General features: G+C 47.9%; 1 protein-coding gene across 3 annotated transcripts in view; it reads left to right on the top strand.

Annotated features, from left to right (window-relative positions):
- FAM168A (family with sequence similarity 168 member A) overlaps positions 1-18392 on the top strand; it is a 202825-nt gene that overhangs the window by 177011 nt on the left and 7422 nt on the right. For 2 of the 3 annotated variants that reach the window (XM_082056827.1, XM_082056828.1), the window contains exons 4-5: positions 186-266; positions 10574-10699. In XM_082056827.1, coding sequence (XP_081912953.1) covers positions 186-266; positions 10574-10699 — 207 coding nt within the window. The remainder of the gene's footprint in view (positions 1-185; positions 267-10573; positions 10700-18392) is intronic. The other variant, XM_082056829.1, reaches the window with a different exon arrangement.

Below are 18392 nucleotides of genomic sequence, written 5' to 3'. Positions count from 1 at the left end.
GTGTGAGTCTGTACATTCGCTGTCCTTCCTACACCCTTGGCAACGGAGAATCCATCTGTATTTACCTCCCAGCTGTGCCGATGGCCTCTTTCCTCACACAGGTTGTTCATTCCTTTCCAGGGATGCTTTCCTCTTCTCTCTCGCTGTTGATAAAGCGTAATTTCTCTTTTTTAATCTCGTTGCAGGTTATCCAACGGGCTATCCCACCGCTGCCCCAGCCTACAACCCAAACATGTATCCAACCAGCAGCCCCGGCTACGCTCCAGGTAAAAATCTATGTATGGAGACAAGATCGGGTATGTCGAACCATGCAGGAGGATTTAACTTTTGCTGCTCAGTGTGTAAAACCCAATGGTTTCCATGTGCTTGTCAGCAAATGCTTTCCAGGGAAGGCGCCTGTGTTAAGCTCTTCCTAACTCTGCTGTTAACTTCACTGGGAACATTTCTCTATGTTGCAAAGTGCTTTTGAGCCATGAATTATATCTTAATCCGAGGAATTTTACGGTCCTCATCTCTGTGATACTTGTGCATTGTTGGCTTTTAATATTTTCCTAACATGGCATGCATCTCCCTGGGATTGCCTTCCCCTTCCTGCTGCTTGGACTTCTCCTGCCATGTTGTAGATGCAGGGACCAATTAAACAATCCTGACATCCATAAATCCATGGGTCCGGATGGGATGCACCCGCGGGTGCTGAGGGAGCTGGCTGAGGTCATTGCTGGACCGCTCTCCATCATCTTTGCTAAGTCTTGGGAAACGAGAGAGGTGCCTGAGGACTGGAGGAAAGCAAATGTCACTCCAGTCTTCAAAAAGGGCAGGAGGGAGGACCCGGGTAACTATAGACTGGTCAGTCTCACCTCCATCCCTGGGAAACTGATGGAACGACTTCTCCTTGGTGCCATCTCAAGGCATGTCAGGGATAAGAGGGTCATTAGGGGCAGTCAACATGGCTTCACCAAGGGGAAGTTGTGGTTGCCCAAGCTCATAGCCTTTTGTAAGGACATAACGAGGCGGATAGATGATGGCAGAGCGGTGGATGTGGTCTACCTTGATTTCAGTAAAGCATTTGACAGTGTCCCACAGCATCCTCACAGCTGAACTGAGGGAGTGCGGTCTGGATGATCGGGTAGTGAGGTGACTGTGAACTGGCTGAAGGGAAGAAGCCAGAGAGTCGTGGTCAATGGGGCAGAGTCCAGCTGAGGCCTGGATCTAGTGCAGTGCCTCAGGGGGCAGTGCTGGGGCCGCTGTTATTCAATATATTCATCAGTGACTTGGACGAGGGAATAGAGTGACTGTCAGCAAGTTTGCTGGTGACACCAAGCTGGGCGGAGTGGCTGACACGCCAGAGGCTGTGCTGCCATCAGAGACCTGGACAGGCTGAGAGTTGGGCGGGGAGAAATGTAATGAAATAGAACAAGGGCAAGTGTAGAGTCTTGAATCTGGGCAGGAACAAGGGCAAGTGGTGGATTCCCCAACACTGGACACTTTCAGGTTTCAGCTGGACACAGTGCTGGGCCATCTTGTTTGGACCACATGATCCTTGTGTTCCCTTCCAACCTGGTATTCTATGTTTTGTTTGGACAAAACCCTATGACTAGACTACCAAGCTGCTTCGCTGCTCTTGTGCACCATCCCTCCACACCTCCCTTTTGTCTGGGTTCCACTCTTGTCTCTTGGCCAAACATGTGCCCAGCCCATGACTCTGGTTATGTTGCTCAATGTACGCAGAGAAAGGTGCGGATGGAGGAGGACGCACAGCTGTCCAGGTCCTTACTGCCAGGCCAGAGACAACTGGAGAGGAGAAAGCCATCAAAGCATGTGGGTGGCATGAATACCAACCCAGTTATCCCCTGTCCATCACTTGGAGGTTGAACACCTCATCTACATGAGGGTGGGAGATGGGAGTTGTTGTCAAAGACACTTTTTATTCCAGAAGAAGGTGACCTTCTACTGTTTTTAAGCCAAAGAAGTTACTCCAAGTAGGAGTCATGGAGTAATTCCCACCTGTGCACAGGCGTTGTCTTCATCGGAGCATGGACTAACGAGGTTCTGTGCTTAATGAGGAACATTTGAGTTTCACTGCTACATTCATCACTTGGGTTTTTATGCTTTCAAGCTCTCCTATTTTAGTAGTAACCTTGAGATTTTGTTGCCCAGAGAAGCTGTGGATACCCCATCATTGGAAGTGTTTAAGGTCAGGTCGAACGGGGCTTTGAGCAACCTGGTTTAGTTGAAGATGTCCCTGCCCTTGGTGGAGAGGATGGACTAGATGAGCTTCAAGATCTTGTCCAACCCAAAGTATTCTATGATTAGAGCATTATTATATTTATTAGCCTTGTGGTTTTTAGGCTAAAGTGTCTTACCAGGGCGTTTTCTGTAAAGGATATGGACGCGTAGGTCAAACGCAAGAGTTGGCGGCGTCTGAACTGTGATTGGAAAAGCATTTCTGAAACTGGGACTCAGCCTTTTTTCATGGTTTCTATGAAAAAGGCCTGAAAAGGGAAATCCCTCGCTCAGCCATTTCCAAGCACACATGAGAGATGAAAAATAATATCTTGCCCTTCGTTTTGACTTCGTGGCTTTTCGGTTGGCTGAGATGTTTATTCTAAAGGCTTCGCCTCAGAAGAGCTGCGGGATTTGCAAACCTCTGAATAAAGCCGTGTTTTCCAAGGCTGATGAAGCAGGAATGAGGATTTCTCTGCCAAAAAAACCCTTTTGGTGCTGTCTTCTCCACGTCACGGTTTAAATTCGCTGTTGTTTTGTGAGGTTATTAAATAAAGCCGTTTGTTGGGGATGACTCTGTCAGGGATCTGTTGCGGTTTCATTTGGTTTTATGCGCTTCTTGTAGGGTCTTTAGCTGCATTTCTTCCCACTAAAAATGTGTGATATGAAATGAGTTTTGTTCCCCTAGATGTGTGTCGTCACCCTCAAATTCCCCCGCAGGATGTAACACTGAAAGAATAAAGTGGGAAGAGCTCCATAGCATTAAAAAACCCCACAAATTTATTAGTAGCTTGTCCTGCCAGAGGTTGGCAACATCCTCCCTGCTCAGCCAGTTAATACTGTATATTGGCCTGGACATTATAAAACATCTCTTGTCCCCAACTGAGTGGGGAGGTGGCCAAAGGGACACCCAAGTGAGAGGGAGCATCAAATCGCTTCAGGATGAGGAATTTTGGGGGGATCTGTGTCAATTTGTACATCTCAGACACCTTGAGAGGCTGGAGTTCCTATTGGAAACCAAACCCCAGAAATGTCGCTTTCCAAGCAAAACACTTTGCAAAATCTTGACGGAATCCGCACATTCCCTTGGAAAGATTTTATTTCAGCTCACTGTAATTTTCCAAATTAAAAAGAATGGAAGAAAAAAAAAGACGAGGCGATTTTCAAAGATTTTTAAGCGGCTGCAGCAATTGCCACATTCAGGGAAGGTTTGGTCCCCTTTAAGTCTCAAACCCAACCTGCCCGGGTCCCTCTGTGTTCAGTGCAGAGAAAGAGAAACGTCCCCAGAGGAACATTTAGCCCATGTTTGGGGACAGACTCTCCATGGATGACCGTCCTACCAGAAGAGCTTGGCATGAAGCCTACCTGGGATGGCCGTCACGCTCATGAGGAACAGGAACCCGAAGGGAGGTTTGTAGATGATCCCTCAAGTAATTCTGATACATAGTCAAGATACCTTCAGAGGACACCTCCAGGATGATGTTTTATGGGATTGCTGTCGTGGAATAAATTGAGAAATGGGACCTACGTGGCATGGCAAAAGTAGGTCCTGGAGTGGGCTGGAGGACAAGCCTCCTTCTCTTCAGCAAAGAAGTTGCTCGCACCCACAACAAAGACAAGGAAAAAGTGGATGCCCCAACCCAGATGGTGAAGAACCAGTCAAGAAGACCAGGAAAGAACAAAGAAATACAAGGATAACCGTGGAAATTTGGGTTCGTGTAGGTGGGCAGCATTGAGCCCTTGGACGCCCCTTCTTGACACCCTTCATTGCTTTGGCAACGTCTACAGCTCGTGTCCTCCACCCAGCAGAAAGGAGCTGGGTTGTCCATCCTTCTGAGAACGTCCAGATCAACCTTCAGAAGTTTCCTCAGAATAATCCGCCCCAAACCTTGTTAGCCGGCGGCTTTTATAAGCACAAAACCACAAAGACTTTGATTTTTCCCTCCTTTTGTCCTGGCGGCTGTGGCTGTGGGTGTCCGTTCTTTCATTTAAGATGCTTAACCTCCCCCGTGCTTTGATTTCTGCTATATTTTATCTCTGCAATACTTTGCAGCAAGCCGTTCCGCAGATTAATTAAGCCTTGAGTTACTGATTTGTATTTTTTAAAGCAATGCAAATAATTTTCTGTTCCTTTTCGATTTCCGTGATGTGAAAGGGGAAACGAAAGCCCTGGTCAATCTTCTTTGTGCCAACCAGCCTTTTGTTCGCTCCCCGACGCTCCCTTCTGAAGTACAATCCTAATCTTTACCCACTTGCTTTCCTCTGATCATTCTTGTCCCCCCTCGCCTCATCTTTTTGTTACGCAGCTTAACGCTCAAGCAAGAAAAACCTTCATGGCCGTCTTGATGTTTAAAGTCCGTTTCTCTGTTTATTATTCTTAATATATATAAATTGCTTTTCATGATTTCCACACTTAGAAATCTCCTGACGTCTACAAAGCTGACGGGTCATTTTTACATCGAGAACAGAGATCTTGCGGCGTGCGATACAACATGGCTAAGCACTAAATTAGCGAGGAAATGGCGAAGATTAAGACTGGTCCGACTCCTCTTGTGCAAAAACCTCCATCCCCCCCATAAACAATCATGCAGCTCTTGAAATCAATGCAATTTAATCTCCCGGCGGGGTTTTTCCTTATTATTTGGAGAATAAGTGCCAGTTAGCGGAGAAAAAGCCGATGCGATGCTGTGAGTGAGGACAGCATCCATCAGCATTATCTTTAGAGGTAAAGCAAAGGCTACAGAGACAATCCTGGCTCAGACCTTGCTTAAATTTAGGGTTTTTTTTTGAGCTATTTGCAACTCCTTGCCAGTTTTTCTTGAATTATTATTATATTTAAGATCCCAATCCTGCCATAAACAAGATACCACAGTAACAATGCCAGGAAGGAGGGACCTCCTACCATCAGTGGTCAGTTATCAATGGAAAACAGACTTAAAAGAGAAAAACTGAGATTTTTTTTTTTTTGAGAGAGATATTTAATGCCAAATAAGCCCCGTAAAATATCCGGGCAGCGGGTACATGCGACAGGGCGGGCAGCATCCTCAGCTGTGCGCAAAGGAATTGGGTTCGAGTCATCCCGCGGTTCAGCGGCTGAGTTGAAACCAGTCGGCTGTGTCGGTACAAAGAGCATTTCCTCAAATTGAATCAGCTCCTGTCATCCAGGAGGCTGGAAATAACCCCGCCGCGGAGAAAAACACGCCGCCGTCCATCAAACACGCTGGGAATCAGAGGGGATCAGCTTGATTTTGTTCCAAGATTGGATTCTGAAACAGCAGACTAATTCTAAATGTATTTTGAAGGGGTTTTAGATGGGGAGGCTTTAGCAGAAAGCGATGCTGCTTGTTCCCAGCAGAATTGTGTTCGGAGAAACCTCTTCCCCAAAGGGCTGTGGGGCATTGGAACATGCTGTCCAAGGCAATGGTGGAGTCACCATCCCTGGAGGGGTTGAAAATACACATAGATGAGGTTCTCAGGGACATGGGCTAGTTCCTAAGTTAGGTTAACGGTTGGACTTGATGGTTTTGAGGGGCTTTTCCACCCAAAACAATTCTATGATTCCATTCTATGAAATCTCAGCAAGAAATCAACGACCGAACGAAGACGAAGACACCACCCCCTGCTCCTGCTCTTGCTGCCGTTCAACCCGGTTCAAAGTCTGGTTTTCAAATTCCTGCCATCCGCTTTCATCCCCAATGTCCTACAAACACTCGCGGTACATCCCTGATGTGACGCTGGAAGGCAGCGATGCTCCTGCTCTTCTGTTGATCTCGTGGTTCGCAGGACCATGGGATGCTCACAGGAAATTAAGTTATTTAGTGCTCCGAACTTTGTAATTGCCTCAATCTGAGAAGCGTAAGGAGATGTGGAGAGGAGCTGGGAGAGGTCGAGAGTCCTCTGGGTCCGTGCAGATCCAGCAGCAATGAGGAAAGAAAGATGGTAACTGGAAGCACTCTTGATTTCTTGCTGTCTCAGTGTCCGGTGAATGTTGGCTAATGGTTGAGCACCAAAAGAGTGATGAATTCTTCACCAGTTCATTTCAGATCAACCCTTCCCAAGGCATAGATAAGCAAGCTCAGACAGAAGGAATTAATTTCTTTCCATTCCAATTAATTGAAACAACACAGGTTTCTGCCCTGTGTGATTTTGGGGACAGACCTTTGAGCAGGGCCTGTTGTGATAGGACAAGGGGTGATGGTTTGAAACTAAAGGAGGGAGATTCAGGCTGGACATGAGGAAGGAATTGTTGCCCTGAGGGTGGTGAGAGCCTGTGCCAGGTTGGCCAGAGAGGTGGTGGCTGAACCATCCCTGGAGACATCCCAGGCCAGGCTGGACGGGGCTCTGAGCAACCTGAGCTGCTGAAGATGTCCCTGCTCATGGCAGGGGGGGCACTGGGGGAGCTTTAAGGTCCCTTCCAACCCAAACTATTCTGTGATTTTCCTGTTGCTTTTTTCCATATTTGTTAGAGGCACAAGGGAAGCTACAAGATCACTACAAAACACCGGCGTTGCAAACTCTTGTGCTTGCAATAAGCCTGGTTATTTAGGACAACGTTATTAAAAAAATTTCCTTTCAAGTACGTAAAAAATGAGCACTTAAAATCACTCCACTGCAGAGACACGAGGCGTGCCAATTTAAAATAAAAATAATAATATATGTCTTCATTAAGCCTGGTGCATGTTCCCTCCAAGGCATTCTGTCTTCCTGAGATGGTTGTTTTGTTTTAACTCCCTCCATTACAGCACGCTCTTTATTTTCCTGAAAGTAGGACACGCGCTTTTCGTGTGGAGGCTGGTTTATGCTTTAACTGCGCTGATTAATAATGCAGGGGAAAAGAATGCTCTGCCTCCATCGCTTCAGTGGCCTCGCTGAGCACAACAGAATATTTCTGAAAGCCGCCTCGGAAATGAGGGGTCTCGCGGGGACATTGTGGGGCACGATGGAGGCTCCGATCCAGCGTTGCTGCTGCTGGGGCTTTCCCAGAGGAAACATTGCATGTAAGTGCATTCATCTTCTGTAGGTGCCCGTTGACTATTTGGGGACACCAAAGGGTCCCCTAAGGTGAGTATCTTGGTGTCTGGAAGGATGAATATCTGGTAGAGCCTTGCAGGGCTTTCATGGAATCATAGAATGGTTTGGGTTGGAAAGGACCTTCCCAGCTCCCCCAGTGCCCCCCCTGCCATGAGCAGGGACATCTTCACCAGCTCAGGTTGCTCAGAGCCCCGTCCAGCCTGGCCTGGGATGTCTCCAGGGATGATTCATCCACCACCTCTCTGGCCAACCTGGGCCAGGCTCTCACCACCCTCAGGTCCAACAAATTCTCCCTCATGTCTGGCCTGTATCTCCCTCCTTTAGTTTCAAACCATCACCCCTTGTCCTATCACAACAGGCCCTGCTCAAAAGTCTGTCCCCATCTTTCTTACAGGCTCCTTTTAAGTCCGGAAAGGCTGCACTAAGGTCTCCCTGGAGCTTCTGTTCTCCAGCTGAACACCCCAACTCTCTCAGCCTGTCCCCCAGCAGAGCTGTTCCAGCCTCGCATCATTCCTGTGGCTCCTCTGGCCCCTCTCCAACAGGCCCATGTCTTGTGCATCTTTTTCCCGGTTCCAGTTAAAATATCTCCTGAGCGTTACCACATCAACTAGAGATCCTCGCAGGGAGAGAGACCAGACCCAGCTCTGCAGAGGTCCCTGCTCAGTTCTCATCACTAGATATGCCAGAGATCCAACTGATAATGAATAAAACCTCTTTATTTTTCACTGAGCAACGAAGGCGAGAGGCTAAACCAAATCCAGAAGATGCTGGTAGGAGATGGACCTTAAATGACATTAAATAGTCATGGCTGGATTGTAACCTCTCCAAACTGTAGCTTTTGGAAAGGACCAGATGATATTAATGTTCCTAGAAGCCTCCTTGGTTCACCTTTTGTGTAATTTTAAGTGATGGATTCTCTGAGGATCCATGATTTAGTGTACAGAACATGCACAGCCTTAAGCTGCAAGCTCCCAGCCATCTGAGACCCAAATACCTTGATTTTTTTTGGTAGGTCTGATGTGGAGATGAGAAACCACTCAGGAGGTATTCATCTAACATCTAAATAAGTTGCCTCATCAGTCCTGGAGATTAAAACCTCTGTGAAATCCAGAGGCAAAGATGAATCTGATTTTGAAGAAAAGCATCAGAGTGTTTCTGTCTCAGTGAGTTCTCATGTTCAGGAGCGCAGCGGACCATGGAAAATAAAGCAAAGCAGTTTGGAAATCCTTAATAACTTGCAAACCTTTTGGGAGAGGGACCAGGAGCAGAACATGATCAGTGGAGGAGAAATTGCAGTCTGGATCTTTCACTTCCCACCAGCCTCATGGTTTTCTCTTTAAGAAGGTGAGGGAGGAGGAACGGCTGTGTCAGCAGCGCTGATTCCTCCTTGGCCTCCTTGATTGCTCATCCCCAAATTCCAGCCCTGTGGTACTCCGGATTCTCAATTACATCTTCAGAGATGGTTCATTAGGAGTCTGAGCAGCCACGGAGGCGTTGGAGGGGTTTGAACCATCACTGCTCTTGCCTTTGGGCTGCAGAAAGGTTTATAAGCCTTGACCAAGTCATGAAGTCCCTTCTGTAGGGCTTAGTGTTGAGCCTCCCAGGGGGTAGGAACGTGCTTGGGAGAAGGATTTATGAATTGTGGCCTTAAAATGTCTCCTTTGGGGCCGATGGGGAGGATGAGGAACCCACCACCTCCTCCTGAGGGCCATGGTGTCCCTTCCAAAGAGCTTATCTTTCTTCCTCAGATGGCTTTGTCTGTATTGGCTGGTTCTGCTGTCAGAAACAGTTCCCTGCCTACAAAGTCACGCCTCTGTTGTTCCTTTCTTGCCCAAAAGTATTTATTTTAAATCTCTAGAAGTCTCTTGAGTTTGCAGATCTGACCCAAAAGCTCTTTATTGCGTTTCTGAGGAAATCCTACCTGTCCCTAACACCACCTGAGCAGGGAGAAGGGGACAACTGGAACATACCCTGACCTCCAACCTTCTGGAGATCTTGGGCAATTCAGCAAGACGTTGTAGAGAGAGTGTGTCAACAGTTTAGCGTCCGCGTTCACAACAAAATACCTTTAAAGAAGCCATAAATTGGTGATTTCCTTTGATTCCAGCATCGTTTTACCTCCTTTATCTTCCACAACCTCACAGCGAGCTCCAATCACTAAGCGGCTTGTTGAAGATCGATCAGCCCTCACTTGGTTTTACTTCTTTAGTAGCTGGGTGTGCAAATGCTGCGGTACATGGAAAACCTGGAGCTTATTTCTTTCATGATGCCAGCGAAAGCAGCTGGTTAAGGTGGCGAGCAGCAAGCGATAATAACTGGCTGAGGCTTTCAAAAGATGCAAGTGGTATTCCACACCATTTGAGATTAGTGTGGATTAAAAAGTTAGGATAGATCCATAGTTTTGCAGGGTGGAGGTAGGAATAAGAAGAAAAGCAGAAAAAGACCTGTTAAGCCTTTCCAAGAGGCACCAATTTTAGGAAGGAGCCTTGGCGTAGGCTTGTGTGGGTTATCTGCCTTCTCCAGAAAGCCTTTGGTGTAATAAAAATCATTCTTAATTAAGTGTTTGCAATGCCTTTGGATATAGGTTAAAGGTATAGACAGTCCCGGCTCATCATACAGAGGTGATTATGGTGCTTAGTCTAAGACCTTCTCCCCTTTCAGAAAATTAAAGACCCACAGAAGGACTGAATTCTGTTGGTCCCTCTCAAATCCCACAACATTTGGCTCTTGAGATTCTTCTGGACTATTTTATTCAGCTCCATAAATACTTTTCCACAAACTGGGATAACGGGGTGAGCTGCCCAAAGCTGCTGCTTCTCCTCATTGTCCTTTCCAGAGTTTCTAATGACCACCCAACGCTGTGATGGGACGGTCACAGTGACCAGTAGCTTGTCCACTGCTGGTACCTGCCATGGAAGCATCTCAGGAGCGTTTTACTGGGAATAAAATGCCTCGGACACCAGGCTCAGCTTGGGAAACACAAGGCCAAGGACAGGAGATACTGGTCCCTATGTGGCCAGTGGCATTTGGGGAGGGCTGGTGGCTCTGCTGGCCCTGTCCCCCAGGTGTTGATCTTCACATAGGTCACTTGGCTCAGAAAACCAGTCGTTTGGGGTCAGTAACTGTGCCAACCATCCCTCCATGGGAAGCAGGTGGGGTGAGAGGAGCTGCCGTGAGAAATTCCTATGAATGTTTGGCCCTAAAAGGGGGGAAAAAAGAACCAAGAAAGAGCAGCAAAGTGGTTCAAATGGGACGTAAATGTGGGAAGTTTGAACCTTCATTTCTCTGTGTGACAACGTCTTCTCTGTCTCCACTCAAGCGACACTTCTGATGAAGCAAGCCTGGCCACAGACCTCGTCCTCCTGTGCCACGGAGGGCACCTTCCACCTCCCGGTGGACACCGGGACCGAGAACAGAACTTATCAGGCTTCTTCTGCAGCATTCAGTAAATAAACCTTTTTCTTCTGGGGTTTTATTTGGTTGTTTCGTTGCCCGTTTGCCTATGGGTTATTTGGGGATGGGGTTATTTGGGATGAGCCAACAGGCGAGTTCGTTCATGTCCGTGCAGGTGGGTGTGTGTCCGTGTGTCCTGCCTTGGGTGCTGAGCTGTGATACAGGTGAGGGTGCTGCAGGTCCCAGGTGTTCTCTGCTTCTGAATTTCCCTTCTGGGAGGAAATTTTTGCAGAGCTCTTGGGTTTTTTCTTCTGAAAACCAGGTGGCATCCTTGCTCCTTTCTGTTCACATGCGCTAAAATCATCAAGGAGCATGAATAGGAGAGCACCGACCCTCCAAGGGCTCCTTCAGAGGAGAAAGTCAAGTGGAGAAGGGTGAAGACCTCACTTTTAGCTGAGCTTTTGGTGCCCAGGATCAACCTGGGGTTGTTCACAGAGCGTTTCAAAACGATGGACCCAATGTGAATTCACACTGCTTTGAAATTGTGTCCATCATTTTGAAACACCCCATATATCCACAGTGGTGATGCTCCATACTTGAGCAGAACAGTGTGCGTAGAAAACAAAACAAAACAAAGTGAGATGATTTCCTATTCCCTTAAAAGGGAAAAAATTCCAAAAGAAAGCATTATTTTCAAGGAAACGGAGTATAATTCCCATTTTTTAAGTCAGACTGGCTGAGCAGAGGCAGGGGGAGGAGATGCTGCTTATGGATCACAGTCAAACAGGCTTTTCCAGGTGGAACCTTCTAATCTCATCCCTGATGGGGCCAAACAGTGGCTCCAGGAGGGCTGATAAGGTCCCTGATGAGGTGGGACCACTCCCAGGTTCCAAATGCAGAATTAACCTTCCAAACACCTCTGGGACCTGGAGAAACTCCCAGTTGCATATGGAGGAAATAATATAAGGTGACTGTCCACGGGCCACGTTGTTTGCAAGGCTGGGACCATTGTGCCCGTGCACACATCTGTCTGCTCTAGGCTCCCTTTTTGCTGCTTAATTAAATCATGAGATGAGGGGGAAAAATTGTTCTTTTTTAAAAATGAAAATAATTATTAAAAGTAAGTCTGTTCAAAGCTTTCAGAGACTTTGAAAAGGGCCGTCCCTGCTGTTCTTTGGGGTAGGGGCTGTACACCTGACATGGTGCTTTGCATCGCGCCTCATTTCACACCAGATCGAGTTTGTCCAAGTTGCAAGTGTTTGGAAAAAAAAAATCTCAGCTTGTAATTAGTAGAAAACGAGCTATTATTTGGGAAAATGCCCTTGGAGTGCCGCTCATGCCTGGGTGGGATTTCTCCTCCCCATTGCACCTCCAAGTGAGATTCCTCCCTTGAAATCAGAGGGGGGAAGAGCAGGGACAAGGGTAGGAAAGGGTTTGAGGGACAAAATTTGGCTGTGGCCACCCAACGTGGGTGATAAAAGAGATTAATAATGCAGTCACTGGCCAGACCCATGCGGGTCGGCCTCTTTTCCAGAGAACTGGCTTGGGCACATTGAATTTGGAAATGGAATTTCATAGATAAAGCCTTGAGGGTTTGATTTGCAGAGACGCTTCAGGTTGGGGATGGCTTTGCCGGAGCTTTTGGGAGATGCCGCCTCAAGCGCAGGGTCTTGGAAATCAGGAGCATTTCAGCTTGGGCATCCAAATTGGTTGTGTTCTTGGGGCTCCATCTCACCCAGCTCAGGTTTTGTTCTTGGGAGAACAACCTTCCCCACGTGTCGTGTGTCAGGAGATGGGTGAGAGCTTATTCATGACCATCAGCATCAGTTCCGTATGGGGGAGAAGCCTTGGAGATGAAGTCTTCTGTTACCAGCATGAAGAGGGATAAATAAGAATGAATATTCAATGTCCGCTCTGTACCTCCCCACATCTGCACCAGTAAGACAAAAGAAAAGGTGCTGAGGGCTCTGCTGGGCTGTGAACCTGCACTAGAAGCTGGTGGAAAGACACGTGTGAAATTAAAGGCTGGTTAGGGGATGCTCCCCAGGTACCTTCATCTTGGCCTTGCCTGCAGTGTGGGGACATACCTCTGCCTTTTGTCATCTTGTCCTTTAATGACGGGTTTTCAGAGCTTAATTTTTCCTGCGGTGTTTTGTTTCATTGCTTAGATGCTCCAGTTGAGATTAATTGGGGTCAAAGACGGAAAGCTTTGTGCGTGGTAGTGAGCAAGGAACTTTATGGAATCACAGAATCATTTTGGTTGGAAAAGATCCTCAAGATCATCAAGTCCAACCGTTCCCCACCCCTGGCACTGCCCCATGTCCTGAGAACCTCATGTCCGTCTGTCCAACCCTCCAGGGATGGTGACTCCAGCACTGCCCTGGGCAGCCTGTTCCAATGCCCCACAGCCCTTTGGGGAAGAAATTGTTCCTAAATCCAACCTCAACCTCCCCTGGCGCAACTTGAGGCCGTTTCCTCTCATCCTATCGCTTGCTACTTATGGTCATTTTTGCCACAGAGCTTCCTGTTTGCTTTTGTCTGGCTGGTGACAATAGTGGTGGCAGTGATGATGTGACATGAAGGACTTTGGCAGAGGCAACACAGGTCTGCCAGGAGCTGCCCGTGCTGGTGTCCACACCATGGTACCTTCCCCAGTGATGTCCCCATGGTCACTGCTCCAAGGCTGTTCCTTCAGCCCCTGGGGAAGGGAGGACGGATGCACAATAAAGCCAGGAAGAAGGCTGGAGAGGATGAGCCAAGCTGGAGGGTGGTGGCAGAAGCAGGACCAGACTCGTAGAACCAGTGAGACACAGCTGGGCTGCTTGCTCCTGCCCACCATGCACCTTGGCTTTCAGCCCCAAGGTCTGCCTGGTGACCTCCTTGGGGGAGCTGCCTTCTGCTCCCAGGGGTGGGAGTGCGGGGAGGGCGTCCTCCTTTGACACAAATTGAATTTACTGAAAAGTGCAAGTCTGGTTTTATACAATCACAGAATCATGAAATCACAGAATGGTTTGGGTTGGAAGGGACCTTCCCAGCTCCCCCAGTGCCCCCCCTGCCATGAGCAGGGACATCTTCACCAGCTCAGGTTGCTCAGAGCCCCGTCCAGCCTGGCCTGGGATGTCTCCAGGGATGGTTCATCCACCACCTTTCTGGCCAACCTGGGACAGGCTCTCACCACCCTCAGGACAACAATTTCTTCCTCATGTCCGGCCTGAATCTCCCTCCTTTAGTTTAAAACCATCACCCCTTCTCCTGTCACAACAGGCCCTGCTCAAAAGTCTGTCCCCATCTTTCTTCTCATCCCCTTTTAATTCCGGAAAGACCACACTAAGGTCTCCTGGGAGCTTCTGTTCTCCAGCTGAACACCCCAACTCTCTCAGCCTGTCCCCCAGCAGAGCTGTTCCAGCCTCGCATCATTCCTGTGGCTCCTCTGGCCCCTCTCCAGCAGGTCCATGTGTGTCCTGTGCTGAGGACCCAGAGCTGGACCAGCACTGCAGGGGGGTCTCACCAGAGCGGAGCAGAGGGGCAGAATCCCCTCCCTGCACCTGCTGCTCACGCTGCTGGGGATGCAGCCCAGGACACGGGTGGATTTCTGGGCTGCAAGCACACGTTGCCGGCTCATGGCCAATCTTGCACCCCCAGCACCCCCGAGTCCTTCTCCTGGGGGTGCTCTCCATCCCTCCATCCCCAGCCTGGATTGACACCGGGGGTTGCCCCGACCCAGGTGCAGGACCTTGCACTTGGCCTTGCTGAACCTCATGATGTTCACATGGACCCACTTCTCCAGCTTGTCCCGGTCCCTCTGGATGGATCCCATCCCTCAGGTGTGCCACCTGCACCACTCAGCTTGGGGTCATCTGCAAACTTGCTGAGGGTGCACTCGATCCCACTGTCTACATCATTGATGAAGATCTTAAATAGTATTGATCGCAGTAGTGACCCTTGATGGACACCACTTGTTACTGGTTTCCACTTGGACACAGAGCTATTGACTGTAACTCTTTGGATGTGGCCACGAGTCAATTATCCATCTAAGGAATCATACTTGTGGTGAACTCTTGTGGAAACAAAAGGAGCTGGTGACACAAAATTCAGGACAAAGGTTTTTCCTCCGCATTGCCAGACTCTGAACAAATATAGAAAAATGTATCTGTGCAATTCCAGGCATCTCTGTGTTCCAAGATCAATAAGGTTGAGATTATTAAAGCAGCACGAGGGATTTAATCAGCAATTTTAATAGAAGCTGGAGCTTAAAGACTTGCTGTTGCTTTTAAAATCCCAGCCGTCTGCTGAACCATGAAGCGACAGAAGCACAGGCCGTGCCGACCTCCTAATCCTAATAAGGTGTTAGGTAGTCATAATTAGGCTTTAAAATTAGCTGTTAGAGGTGCTTTTCTGAGAGGAGCATCCATCATCTTCCATCGTTTAAACTTTATAATGCTTCATTTTTACCCACAAATTGTTCTATTTTTTTCCGAATGTATAAACATGGAAGCTGACATCTGCCTGGACTATTATGTTTAATACCTTTTTTAACATCGTAACTAAATCGTCTGTGATTCAGTCATTGGGAAATGGCAGCAAGTGTGAGCGTTTGAGGCAGTGAAACCACGCAGCCTTGAGCTGGTCCACGTCTCCAGATGCCCAGAAGAAATGAAGCCAAAAACTCGCAGCCTCCAAGGTCTTTGTTGGAAAAAAGTGAGTTCAGGATAGAAAAAAAATCCATAAAATTGAAAAAAACAGGAGTTTGGTGGGTCTGTAGGTGATGTTGTTGAGTTCCTGGAGGATCTCATGATGGAAGAGTCTCCACTCCTGCTGCTGTTTCAAACCAGCGTTTCCTTTCGTTGCTTCCATCTCTCATTTAAAGATAGTTGCTCTTCTGCTAATGTGAGTCAGAAAAAGGGTCACAGCTACTTCGCTGTTTAATTAAGGCTTTTTTTTTTCCAATCTGTAGTAATCAGGAGGTGGTGAGATGCTGTTTGGGAGTTCCTTGAAAGCTCCTCGTTATCTTCACGCTGTTTCAGTGCTGGGCGGATAATACGGGCTATTAGCAGATTCGAAATCTTGGCTTTCATTAATTGCTGCCCTGAACACTGGTTGAGTAAATTAGTTCATTATATTTGAGTGTTTAAACATCTTATCGCTGGGCTGAGCCTTGACTTCTCCATCCTACATGGTCTTGGGGGCCCATGTGCTTTGAGGATGATTCCTCCCAACTCCCCTGGGGCCATTTCTCACCAGCCATCCCACCCCACGTGCTTTTCCTTCCTCATACAAGCATATTTTTACTATATCCATTATTTTAGCCATTCATCGAGCTGTGACCAACACCTCGATGCCTTCACAGCTCACTTGATACAGTCCGGGGCGTCTCGCTGCAGCAGCTCAGTTTTTCGTCTACCCTCATTTATTTCAATTCAAAGCACAACTTTAGGTATTCTTGAGGATTTTCCCCCAATTTTAGCACTTGAGTCATAATGTTGTAGCATCAACTTGATGGAGCCTTCCTTGGAAATGCCTCTAGAGGTTGGGAATCAATGGTGGTAGTCAATGGTACGGAGTCTAGTTGGAGGCCAGTATCTAGTGCAGTGCCTCAGGGGTCAGTTCTGGGGCCAATATTATTCAATATATTCATTAACAATTTAGACAAGGGAATAGAGTGACTGTCAGCAAGTTTGCTGGTGACACCAAGCTGGGAGGAGTGGCTGACACGCCAGAGGCTGTGCTGCCATCAGAGACCTGGACAGGCTGAGAGTTGGGCGGGGAATAACCTGATGAAATTTAACAAGGGCAAGTGTAGAGTCCTGCATCTGGGCAGGAACAACCCCAGGTTCCGGTATAGGCTGGGAAATTACATATTAGAGAGCAGTGTAGGGGAAAGGGAGCTGGGGGTCCTGGGGACAGCAGGGTGACCATGAGCCAGCACTGGGCCCTTGTGGCCAGGAAGCCAATGGTACCTGGGGTGGGTTAGAAGGGGGTGGTCAGTAGGTCAGAGAGGTTCTCCTGCCCCTCTACTCCGCCCTGGTGAGACCACACCTGGAATATTGTGTCCAGTTGTGGCCCCTGAGTTCCAGCAGGACAGGGAACTGCTGGAGAGAGTCCAGCATAGGGCAACAAAGATGATTAAGGGAGTGGAGCATCTCCCTTATGAAGAAAGGCTGAGGGAGCTGGGGCTCTTTAGTTTGGAGAAGAGGAGACTGAGGGGTGACCTTATTAATGCTTATAAATATATAAAGGGTGAGTGCCACGAGGATGGAGCCAGGCTCTTCTCGGTGGCAAACAATGATAGGACAAGGGGTAATGGGATCAAGCTGGAACACAAGAGGTTGCACTTAAATTTGAGAAAAAACTTCTTCTCAGTGAGGGTGGCAGAGCCTGGCCCAGGCTGCCCAGGGAGGTTGTGGAGTCTCCTTCTCTGCAGACATTCAAAACCCGCCTGGACACCTTCCTGTGCGACCTCACCTGGGCGTTCCTGCTCCAGCAGGGGGATTGGACCAGATGATCTTTTGAGGTCCCTTCCAATCCCAAACATACTGTGATACTGTAATTCCTTGGCGCAGGGATCCCTGCTCTTCAGGGAAGGTCTCTCTTCCTTGAGATGACATGAGGGCTTATGGCCCTTCGCCTTCTGGGTAATAAAAATTGGATTATACAGTGTTATAATGGACTTGCTTAAAGCCACCCCTTTGTTTTGGAGAGCAAAATTGATGGAGGGTATGAGGGTCAACCCTGTATTCATCACAAGCCAACAGGTAGGAAGGTAGAAGAAGAGCAGAGATTGTTATGGGATGTTATGTGATCAGACTTGCATTAGAGGATTTTGAGCTGATACTGCTGGTTCTTCCTGGAAGGAAAATATAATATTATAAGCACCAAACAGTGCAAATAGCAACAAAAACCCAAAATGATACCAACAGCTGATATCACACTATCCTTTGGGTTAGTTTTTGTTAGGTTAGGTTTATTTTTTTGGGACAGAATTTCATGTTTTGGAAAGGATCCTTCATTTTAGTTTGTTCCCCATATACTCAGCATCTCCTCAATGCCGCAAGGTAAATTAAGGTTCCTTTAGACCTTCAATAAAGTGTAAATCTGGGACTCGGATGCTCCAGCTAAACAGCCTGATGGGGTGATGGGAGATGATGGGGAAGACTGGGGGATGCTGAAGGCCGGTTTCTATTTCTTACATCCAAACAAAGAGCAAAAATTGCTGCAACCTGCTGTATGAGGATCACAAAGCTGAAAATATCGCAGGGGACGTTTCCCTGGCTGCCCAACCGCTGCTCGCACCGGTCGCCGTTCCTCTGCACGTAAATGGCTTTTCATAATGGCAATAAAACAGATTTTCTAATGCAAATGGCCTGCAGCGACAGGTATACAGGTGCTTGAGCATCCCTTGGGGTTGCCCCTTGGTCTCAGCCCGCTTTTACAGGGGGCAAAACCGCTCACCGCTGCCCACCTTGATGAAATAATTAGAGATGTGCACCATATTCATAGAATCATAGAATCATTTTGGTTGGAAGAGACCCTCAAGATCATTGAGTCCAACCATAAATCACCTCTTAAGGTTTGGAGCATCAGCGCTGATACTCTTCTGGTCATTGCCTGGGGACACAGGCAGGGCACAGCAATACTGTGCCATGAAATTAGATCCTCCAGCAATTAAATGACAGTTTTGCCCATCACACCACAAACAAAAATGTGAAAGGACAAGAATTTGGGGAGGAGAGAAGGAAAAACATTCG

The sequence above is a fragment of the Streptopelia decaocto genome, assembly GCF_964273445.1.
Source record: "Streptopelia decaocto genome assembly, chromosome: 1".
NCBI lineage: Eukaryota > Metazoa > Chordata > Aves > Columbiformes > Columbidae > Streptopelia > Streptopelia decaocto.
The sequence above is the reverse complement of the archived record's forward strand: the minus strand, read 5'-3'. Positions and strand labels throughout refer to the sequence as shown.